The sequence below is a fragment of the Saimiri boliviensis genome, chromosome 14 (assembly GCF_048565385.1).
Source record: "Saimiri boliviensis isolate mSaiBol1 chromosome 14, mSaiBol1.pri, whole genome shotgun sequence".
Taxonomy (NCBI): domain Eukaryota; kingdom Metazoa; phylum Chordata; class Mammalia; order Primates; family Cebidae; genus Saimiri; species Saimiri boliviensis.
This window is the reverse complement of record NC_133462.1, coordinates 26,122,292-26,133,966: the sequence shown is the minus strand read 5'-3', so window position 1 is coordinate 26,133,966 and position 11,675 is coordinate 26,122,292. Positions and strand designations below refer to the sequence as shown.

Genomic DNA, 11,675 nt, shown 5'->3' with positions numbered 1-11,675 from the left:
CACCTCTGGGTCCACCTGGAACCTGGGGGACCTCATCACCCTGAAGGGAAGGACATGGGCCTGGCTGGCTTTGCCAGCTGCTGGTTGTTAAGCCTCAGGTTATTGAACAAACACAGGCAGTAGCCAGGAAGTGGTGACAGCAGGCCTTGGGTGAGACCAGTGCTGTGCTGGCTTCAGGTCTGACCCAGTGCAGTCACAGGGTGGTGGCCACAGGGATGGTTGTGTCACTTCACCCCCAACTTTAGGTGACTCAGAAGAGAAACTCTGTTTGGAAGAAAGAAAGAGAAGAGAACAAGAGTCGCTGCCTGATAATCCAGATAATTCTCCTGGATCTTGTCCAAGACAATAAAGGCAGTATCTATGAGTCTGCAAGAATCACAGTGTTACTGGACTTGGAGTGCCCCCTAAAGCAGGTACAGCTTAGATCACAACACTCAAGCCTCTTCTAATATGTGGAAAGCCTTCCCAAGAAAGATGGGAAAGACTTAACTCTTCAAAGCCCAGGCACAGATGAACACATGTAAGAATCAAGACATTCCAGGAAAAAAAAAACCTCACGAAATGAGCTAAATAAGGCACCAGGGACTCATCCTGAAGAAAAAGAGATGTATGACCTTTCAGACAGAGAATTCAAAATAGCAGTTTTGAGAAAACTCAAGAAAATTCAAGGCAACACAGAAAAGAAATGCGGAATTCTGTCAGATAAATTTAACAAAGAGACTGAAATAATTAAAAAGAATAAAGCAGAAATTATGCAGCTGAAAAAACGCAGTTGGCATACTGAAGAACAACACAGAGTCCATTAATAGCAGAATTGATCAGGCAGAAGAAAGAACAGTGAGCTTGAATACAAGCTATTTGAAAATACAGTCAGAAGAAACAAAAGAAAAAAGAATAAACAATGAAGCATGTCTACAGGATCTAGAAAATAACCTCAAAAGGGCAATTCTTAAGAGTTGTTGGTCTTAAAGAGGAGACAGGGAAAGAAATGGGGGTTGCAAGTTTATTCAAAGAGATAATAACAGGGAACTTTCCAAACCTAGAAAAAAAAATTACAGGCGACAATACAATAATCACTGAAGACTTCAACACCCTACTTTTAACACTGGATAGATCTTCTAGACGGAAAATCAACAAAGAAATATTAGACTTAACCTGCAATACAGACGAAAAGGACCTAATAGATATTTACAGAACATTCCAGCCAATGGCTGCAGAATGAGCATTCTTTTCCTCAGCACATGGATCCTTCTCAAAAATAGCTCATATGTTAGGTATCAAAACAAGCCTTCAAACATTCAAAAAAACTGAGATAATATCAAGCATCTTCTCTGATCACAACAGAATAAAACTAGAAATCAATAACAAGAGGAATTTTGAAACTATACACATACATGAAAATTAAACAATATGTTCCTAAATGACCAGTGAGTCAATGAAGAAATTAAGAAGAAAATGGAAAAATTTCTTGACACAAATGATAATGGAAACATAACATACCAAAACCTATGGGATACAGTAAAAGCAATTTATATTTTTATAACAGTTTATTGCTATAAGTGCCTACATCAGAAAGGAGGAAGAACTCCACATAATCTAACAATGCATCTTAAAGAACTAGAAAAGCAAGAGCAAACCAAACCCAAAATTAAAAGAAAAGAATAAAGGTTGGCACAAAAATAAAACTGAAATGAAAAAATAATATAAAAGATCGGCTGGGCGTGGTGGCTCACGCCTATAATCTCAGCACTTTGGGAGGTCGAGGTGGGTGGATCACGAGGTCAAGAGATCGAGACCATCCTGGTCAACAAGGTGAAACCCCGTCTCTACTAAAAATACAAAAAATTAGCTGGGCATGGTGGCGCGTGCCTGTAATCCCAGCTACTGAGGAGGCTGAAGCAGGAGAATTGCTTGAACCCAAGAGGCGGAGGTTGCGGTGAGCCAAGATCATGCCATTGCACTCCAGCCTGGGTAACAAGAGTGAAGGTGCGTGTCAAAAAAAAAAAAAAAAAAAAAAAATATATATATATATAAATTATATATATATAAAATTATATATATATAAAAGATCAATGAAACAAAATTTTTCTAAAAAGTTAAACAAAATTGACAAATCTTTAGCCAAACTAAAAAAATAATAATACGAATAAATAAAATAAAAAAGGAAAAAGGAGACATTACAACTGATACTGCAGAAATTCAAAGAATTTGATTCCAGTATCATTTGTAAATAGTATAAGCAACTATATATCTAGAAGATATATCTAGATATAGCTCAAAATATAAATAAATCAAAATATCTAGAAGAAATGGGCAAATTCCTAGATATATACAACCAAGCAAGACTGAATCAGGAAGAAATTCAAAACCTGAACAGACCAATAACAAGTAGCAATATTGAAGCTATAATAAAAAGTCTCCCAGTAAAGAAAAGCTCAGGACTAATGGCTTCACTGCTGAATTTTACCAATCCTCCTCAAACTATTCCAAAAAATAGAGGAGGAGTGGCTACTTAACAAACTCATTCTATAAGACCACTATTACCCTGACATCAAAATTAGACAAAGGTACATCAAAAAGAAAAAAAGAAAGAAAACTACAGGCCAATATCTCCGATAAATATTGATTCAAAAATTATCAACATTACCAGACCAAATTCACTAACATATTCGATCATTCATCATGACCAAATGGAACTTATTCCCAGGATGCAAGGATGGTTCAACATACACAAATCAATGTGATATATCATATCAACAGAATAAAGGATGAAAACCATATGATCATTTCAACTGATGCTGAGAAGGCATTTCATAAAATTCAACATCGCTTCATGATAAAAACTCTCAAAAACCTGGGTATAGGAACATACTTCAACATAATAAAAGCCATATACAGCAGACCCATGGTTCTTTTAGTGAATGAAGAGAACTGAAAGCCTTTCCTCTAAGATTTGGAACACAAGGATGCCCACTTTCACCACTGTTATTCAACAAATATTATGAGTCCTCACTGGAGCAATCAGACAAAAAAAAAAAAAAAAAAAAAAAAAATATATATATATATATATATATATATATATATATAATGGGCATCCAAATGGAAGAAGTTAAATTATCTTTGTTTATAGAAAATATGATCTTATATTTGAAAAAACCCAAAGACTCCACCAAAAAACTACTAGAAGTGATAAATTCAGTCAAGTTGGAGGATATAAAATCAATATATAAACATTAGTAGCATTTTTATATGCCAACAGTGAACAATCTGAAAAAAAACTGAAGTAACCCCATTTAAAATAGTTACACATAAAATGAAATACCTAAGAATTAACCAAAGAAGTGAAAGATTATAATGAAAACTATAAAACAGTGACGAAAGAAATTAAAGAGAACACCAAAAAAAGGGAAAATATTCCATGTTGATGGACTGGAAGAAGCAATTTTGTTAAAATGTCCATACTACCCAAAGCAATCTATAGATTCAATGTAATCCCTATCAAAACACCAATGACATTCTTCACAGAAATAAAAAAAAAAAACCCTCAAATTTATATGTAAACAAAAAAGACCCATAATAGCCAATGCTATTGTAAGCAAAAAGAACAAAACTAGAACAATCACATTACCTGACTTTAGAATTATATTAGAGAGCTGTAGTAACCAAACAGCAGGGACTGGCATAAAAACAGACACGTACACCGATAATAACGAATAAAGAACCAAAAAACAAATCCCCACACATACAGTGAATTCATTTTCCACAAAGGTACCAAAAACATACACTGGGGAAAAGACAGCTTCTTCAACAACTTGTGCTGGGAAAACTGGATAACAGAAGAAGGAAACTAGACGCCTATCTCTCACCATATCACAAATCAAATCAAAATTTTTACATGGCTAAAAACGGCCTTCTTCAGTGAATATATATAGGAAATCCAAAAGAACTATCTGTATCAGGCACTATATGATAGAAGATTTATCTGAAAAAAATTTTAAATCATACCTATTAATATGAGCCCAGGTATGGGCTTTCTTTCTCACCTAAGGGACAAAGGGTCTGCCTGTACAAGTGGAAATAACTGCCAAACAAGGCTGACTGGCAGGAACACATCCCCTAGGGATCTGGGAAGCATCCTCAGGAAACACCTTCTCTGACCAGATACCTCCTTGAAGAAATGTGTGTTAATTTAATCAGCGCATACATCATGGTATGCAAAGTTCTTCACTTTCTTTCTTCTTCCTTTCTGTCCTTTTAGATTCAAATATACCAACCATAAGCCTTAACATCCATAACTTTCAAGTCAGTTTGTTTATGTTTTTTGAGATGGAGTCTCACTCTTTTGCCCAGGCTGGAGGGCGGTGATACGATCTCGGCTCACTGTAACCTCTGCCTTCGGGGTTCAAGCAATTCTCCTGCCTCAGCCTCCTGAGTAGCTGGGATTACAGGCAGGTGCAACCACACCCAGCTAATTTTTGTATTTTTAGTAGAGACGAGGTTTCACCATGTTGATCAGGCTGGTCTTGAACTCCCGACCTCGTGATCTGCCTGTCTCAGCCTCCCAAAGTGCTAAGATTATTGGTGTGGGCTACTGTGCCTGGCCCTAAGTCAGTTTCTATATACACACAAACCAAATTAAGAATCTCATATCTTTTGTTAACATTTGGGGAAACTAGGTAAAAGACAAACAGGAATGATTTGTACTGTACTATTTTTGTTTAACTTTTCTGTGAGTTTGAAAGTATCCCAAATGATTTTAAACACTTTTTATTTAAAAAAGATTCTCTTTTCATTGAATATTTTAAAATATTGCCATGACCAGGTTTACAGTTTGAATTTTAAAGCCGGGTCTAACACAGAGCAGAATTACTTCAATTCATCTAAAGTTTCTGGCCACAAGGTTATTTTTATCAACTTTCCTTCCTATCTGACATGCTCAGTTATAAATGCTGCCTGGTCAAACACTCCAGAATCACCAACCACCACCCAGCTCCTGCAGGGGCAACTGATGTTCCTTCAGCTCAAGGAGCTCTTTCACACACTCCAAGTTCAAAGTGCTCACTCAAGATTCACAGAGGTATGGTTCAGCAAGCTGCACCACTACCTTCAAGGCTGAAATGTCCACATCTGTGGCCTAAAACATAAAATAATGTGACTTAACACATGAAAATAAAAATTAAACTCCATGTAAAAACACTACTGACTACTGATGGCCAGGGGGAGTCATCTCTGAGCTGAGAATGAAAAGGAAGCAGCCATCTGAAGAGCAGGAAAGACGTAAAGGGCCTGTGGCAGAGTTAGGCTTGGTCACTGAAGGCGCAGAAAGGCAGTTCTTCTTGCTGGAGTCAAACAGAGGAAACAGGGAGGGGAATATCAGGAGAGAAACAGCAAGAGAAGAGACGGGAGAGAAAGGCAAAAAGACCAGGACATAGAGTCTCAGGAGCTTGGGTTTTACATGTTCTCCAGCACAATGAAAAGCCATAAAGCCAACACGAGGCCCTTGGTAAATGCAATGCATTAGTAGTTTTAAGCAGAGAAACTGCACACTTCTCTTAAAATAATAACTTTGACTGCTTTTAGAGAAGTGATGGGGGCAGGAGGGGCAGGCACCATCATAACCCAACGAAAAGGCCTGAACTTCAACTGAAGATATTAGCATAATCCAAAACTTAAAAACTCACAAGGAACAGCTACAACCGACTGCCTTGTTCATAATCGCTGCAGTATGTGATGCCATTTTCTAAAGGAGCTGCAGCAACAACTTGTATGCGCACTCCCCGGTTTAACATTTTATCTTAACAGGGTTTTTTTGGTTCAGTTAACAAACGCTGAGAAAAATTCACAGCTGTAATTAGAGTGCAAATTTAATGTAAAAGGCCCAGTCAGTTGAAAAATACGATTGTTTTTACTTTCTGCAATGAGACACATTATCAAGAGATGAACCACATAGCTACAAGTTTGCTAGGCCAAAATGGGATAATTTTAAAATGCCTCTTTGGTTTGAGCTACTTAATGGGCTTCAACTAAGAAGGTAAAAAATTAATGGAAACTGTTGACCTCATAATTAGGCCTCCTCATTTTTTAAATGATCTCAAATACTTCCTCCACTTCATAGGTTTATAATCCAGTTTCCTTTGTCAAAGGACACTGAAACTTAAGCTACTTTAATTCCCTATAGGTCCTCCTCAGTTGCCTTTAAAATTTGCAGAACACTTCCTACACCACGGCAATTAGATGTGAAAAACATGCTATTTCAATCAGCTCATAAACTTTAATTAAAAATAAGCGCTTTGGCTCTAAGAGTTTAAAGTAAAGTGCTTATAGCTTGAGACAAATGTCTTAACAACAAAATTAACTTTGCCTCAAGCGGCACCTTGAGCACATTATGTGCCAGACTGCCCGCCATCCAGATGGCTCAAGGACCTTCTCCAAGAACTCAGCTGTGAATTCCCATGCCTCAGAGCCCTTGCAGTCAGTTGCAAACAAATTAAACCCAGGAAGAAGTGAGAACACATAAAGCAGAGGGAAGTTAATAAATCCACTTAAATCCTTTTTCTCAGAATGAACAACCGAGGGACTGAGACAGGCAATCCATTTATAAACTAAAAAGATAAAAGCAGCAAAAAAGGCCAGGCATGGTGGCTCACGCCTTTAATCCCTGCAATTTGGGAGGCCGAGGTGGGCAGATCACTAGAGTTCAGGAGTTCGAGATCAGCCTGGGCAACACGGCAAAACCCTCTCTCTAGGGAAAAAAAATACAAAAATTAGCCAGGTGTGGTGGTGCACACCTGTAGTCCCAGCTGCTCAAGAGGCTGAGGTGGGAAGAGGGCTTGAGCCGAGAGCAGAGGCTGCAGTGAGCCAAGATCGTGCCACTGCCCTATAGCCTGTATGACAGATCAAGACTCTATCACCAAAAAAGAAAGAAAAAAAAAAAAAAAAGCAGAAAAGAAACGCAAGAGAACCTACTCACCTAAAATGTAGTCTTGATAGGCCCTGGATTACTCACAGAGCAAAAGTTGATTTGTTTGGAAAATTCTAGGCAAACTGGCTTTTTTTCCTTCCGGAATAAAACTACATAAACTAGAACCTGGCTTATCACGACAGTTACAATCACTGTGTGAATCTCCATTTTGAAAGAAACCTAAAAAGTCAAAAATAATAGTAATAATAAACAGGCAAGAGTATCCCAGATACTTCCAGTGCTCGTCAAGGGTTTCTGTCTCCACCTCCTTGCTTGAGATTCCAAACCAACAAGGATTTGAGTATGAATTTTCTACTTATCTGTATCATTGTCAGAAGAAACTGGCTTTCCAAACCTGAAAATATCTCAAAATCCAAGTTCTACTTAAAAACACTAAGAGCTTAAGATCTTTCACAAGGCAGGTTTTTGTTGTTATGTGGGGATTTGGGGGAAGGCAGAGAAGTGAGATTGCTTTTTAATCCAGTGGAAACCACCTAAGTTCTTCTAGGGATCTTTACTTTTTTTTTTTTTTTTTTTTTAACTTTACTAGCATCTCAGTTACTTTTTTTTTCCTCCCAAACACTTCCATAAAGCAGCATTAAGAGAGCTAATTTCCTAGACTCCCTCTCTAAAGGGTTGAAGCCTCCCTTTATTTTCTACAATATCAGCCTGCCAATGGCTCCTCAAACAGGGATGAGAGATTCTTAATAATGCATAAGGTTTACTTCACTAAGACTACTGGGTTCCTCCTCATTAATTTCAATGACTGTGTCTAAGGAAAAGATCAGAAAATGCAAATCACATTAGGTTTGGGCTGTATGTAATTATGTTTCACAAGGCATGATTCAGCCAGTGGCATATCTAATTCTGTGTAATAAGATGTTTTTAAAAAACGAAATGACTACTAAATCAGCAATGCTGAGTGTAGCATTTAGACTGGCAGAGTAGTTTCCGAAGGTGGTTTCAAGGAAGGTGTCTGGGACTGTAATTAGCAGCAGTCTTTCTTCCCTCATTGCCTTTTATTTTCCCCTTTCCTTTTCTCCTTCCTTCCATTTCTTTGCCCCGACTCACGCCCCCAGAATTACCTGATCCCACAGATGAGATGACCAAAGCATGTGCTGTTCATAAACACTGACACGCATGCACCTTAGAGGGCATCAGCACCTTACTGGCTGCGGGACAATCTCTCTGTGCCTCAGTTCTCTTGCCTATAAAGAGAAGATAAAAATAGTATGCCTACTTCAACTAAATTAAGAGAAATAAATACATTTTGTTAATTATTTACTACAGTGCCAATTACACAGTGTGTGTATATATACATATATAAGAATATTTGTTAAACAAATATACTTGACTTCAGCACCACTCTTTACAGCTATTTTGTTTTTTCCAGCTTTACTGAGGTATAACTGACAAATGAAAACACTGTATAATCTAAGGTGTACGACGTGATGTTTAGATATACATTATGAAATGGCTGCCACGGTAAAGCAAATTAACATTTTTGCATTCGTGTGTGTGCTGAGAACACCTGATTTACTCTCGGCAAATTTCAAGTACACAGTAGCGTCATTAACTACCATCACCAGGCTGCACACTAGATCCCCAGAACTTGATCAACTTTGCACCCTTTGACCCACATCTCCCCGTCTCTCTCACTTGCAGCCCCCGGCAACCACCCCGCTCCTCTTTTTCTCTCAGTTCTGCTTTGTTATTTTCCACCTATATTATTTAGAATTTTCTTTCTTTACAGCCACTTAAAAAATATTCCCCTTTGCACGTTGTTTCACTGCGTCTTCACCACAAGGACAGCCACTAGCTCCGTCTTCAGATGGGAAAACTGCGGACGGGCGACTTCTGCCAGTTGGAAACACAGCGGTGGAATTAAAGTCACACTTAGGCCTTCTCACCTCGCCGGGCCTCTTTCCACTACACAATACGACTAAACGTGTTAAAGTAAAAACGTGACCCAGTTTAAAGTGTAGGGTTTTTTTTTTTTTTTTAAAGGAACCTCCCTGACCAGTGAGGAGGCAGAAAGGACCGAGAACGAGGGGACCCGGTTCCATTTCTGGACCCCCGTCCGCAGGCTGCTCGCCCGACTCGGGGCCGCCCTGCCCTGGGCGCTCAGGACAGCTGCGTAGGCCCAGGGCGGCCCTCTTCTTCCGGAGAGCGAATGGCTCGGATCTCCGCACAGATGCAGCTGGAAAAGGGAGCCCTCGCTCCACAGCTCGCGGCAGTTCCTTGAATCCCACCCAGGTGGGGAACCCCTGGCGCATCCCGGCTCCCTGCTGTCTCCGGGAAGCTGAGAGGGGAGCCCTGCCCCGGGTCCCTCCGGACCCTGACGTCCTAAGAGGGATACGGGCTGTGCACGGCCGCCCCCGCCATCCAGACCCGCCGGGTCATTACGCCCCGGCCAGGCCGTTCCCCGAGGATCCCGACGCCCGGGCCTCGCTCGGAGGCGGCTCCTGGCCCGGCCCGGAGGGCGCTCACCTTCCTCTCGGGCGCTGGCGCCTCCTCGGCCGCCCAGGTGCGCGCAGCCTCAAGCCTTCGCCTCCCAGCGGCCCGGTTAGGCACTTCAAATTCCCGCGGACGGTCGCCGGGACAGTGACGCGCCGCCGCGGCGCCTCTGATTGGACGGGCGGCCGAGCTCGGACCCGGGAGAGCCCCGCCGCCCCTCCTGGCTGGCGGAATGCTGCTCTCGCTCAAGCTCCGGCGCGGGGCTGCGCTGGACGAACTAGGGCGAAGTTGAACTGGGACATCATTGGGGATGATTTTTGAAAAACGAACAAGCCATGGCTGGAAATGAGGGAGAGAAGAGATGAAACTGGATTGAAAGTCAGAAGACGCGGCGTTTAGTCCGGCTTCGGTTATTCCTAGGGGGCACTGCCTTGGGCAAGTCATTTCACCTCGCAGGCGCCTCACCTGTCCCAGGATGCTGGCCCCATGGCCTCAAACTTCCATCACCAAAATCAGTCTCTCTCTTCTCATTCAAAACACACACGCACGCAGAGTGTATTTTCAAAGAATGTCAAATTTAGTACTTTTTAAAATTATTGATCAAAGGCAGCTGTAGCGTAAATAATGGCTAACATTTACTGAGTAGTGTGTGCAAGACACTCTCCTGCATGCTTTACCTGAATTATCTTGTTTAGTCTTCAAGAACCATCCCATGAGAGAGGAACTAGTATATACCCATTTTACGGAGAACTAATGGAATCAACGAGCAGTGAAGTGACTTCAATCTAGGCAGAGCTAGGAGGTGAAGCCAGCCAGACTCCAGAAGAAACCCTTTAGTGCCTCTGCCAGCACTGCCAAGCTGATGAGAGCAGCCTGAGATAGCCCAGGTCACCAGAACACCAGCCGGATGAGTCCACAGGAGGCCAGGAGCCTGTGCAGGACACCCCGTGAAGCCTTGTCGTAGGGAAACATTTCCACTTCCTGCTTTGAAGGGAAACCTGGGCTACAGTCTCTCAGATCCCCTACAGCTGAAGTAAAATGGAGCCAGGAGAGGTGATTGAGGAAACCTGCACTTAATTCAGCTAGCTTTGCCAGGAAACAAGATTTCTTTAACTCTTGTGTGCAGAGTCTGACCTTACATTTATTTGTTCACTGAACAAATATTTATTGAGCACCATAAGGTGAAAACACAGAAAACAATAAAATCAGGACTAACAACAGACCTTGAGGACTAAGGTAGCTTTTTCATAATTTTCCTCTTTAACCCTCCTGCCCATAACCTCACAAGTGGCAGCATTTCTCCTCACCTATTTTCATCATCACTGGAGACAACACAGCTCTCTTCCCGTTCAATTACCAAATATTTCTTCAACCATGAAGATATTACTCAAATCAGTTCTTCTAGAAAATTATTGGAAAGAAATAGGAGGCAACAGCTTAAGACAAAATATCTATGCTATTGCAAACTCCATTAAGGGGAAATTATTGATTACATGGGATACATTTGCTAGACACAGCCCTTCTCATTTCCAAACCTGTGTCAACACATAGTCACTACTTGTTCAGATCATATCGGAGACTTTTAGAGTCTCTCCCTAAGTGGAGACCTGTTAGAAGCACACATTTCTTGGGAATTTTCTTTCCTTGCCCCTCCATATCGTAAAGAAAAGGTTTTCTTCTTCCTCCTTTTCAATCTCTTCCCCTGCCTATCACAACCTTCTACTTGCCCAAAGGTGGACGTCACTTGACTGCTGTTCCATTTTTCTTACATCATTACTCTTTCTATCACCACTGGGTCCTTACACTCTGTTTACACATGGGCTCACAAATATCTGTGCTCCCCCTAAAAAACTTCCCAAACCCCAGCTTCAACCATGAGAAACTGCCCTCTTGCTTTCCTTCTTTGTAGCCCCAAACTTTTCAGTATAGTGCCTCCCTCTCCTGAAGGCCGGCAGTCCGTCCTGAGGCCCTCAGCTTCCACCCCACAGCACTGACCTGGCTGACCACCCACCCCTCTGCTCTTTCCTCCTTTACACTCTGTGTCCTCTCCCTCCATCTCCATTCTGATTCTCTGACTACAGTACCTGGGTCAACTGTGGTCTGAAAGGATTAAATGAAAAATGCCAGAAATAAATACCAGTTTCAAATTACAAGCTCTTCTCAGTAGCAAGACTCATTCCTGTCTGGAAGTGCCCACACTGTATATGCTCCCCATCTGGTAGTCACTGCCAAGGCCCACAGAAAACTTCTCCTTCAC

The 11,675-nt window shown here is 41.3% G+C and overlaps 1 protein-coding gene across 1 annotated transcript in view; it reads right to left on the bottom strand.

The window, feature by feature from the left end:
- Positions 1-9,307: 9,307 nt before the first annotated feature.
- The window catches only part of LOC120362689 (uncharacterized), a 48,894-nt gene continuing 46,526 nt past the window's right edge, over positions 9,308-11,675 (bottom strand). The window contains exon 3 of the mRNA XM_074385691.1: positions 9,308-9,757. Coding sequence (XP_074241792.1) covers positions 9,308-9,757 — 450 coding nt within the window. The remainder of the gene's footprint in view (positions 9,758-11,675) is intronic.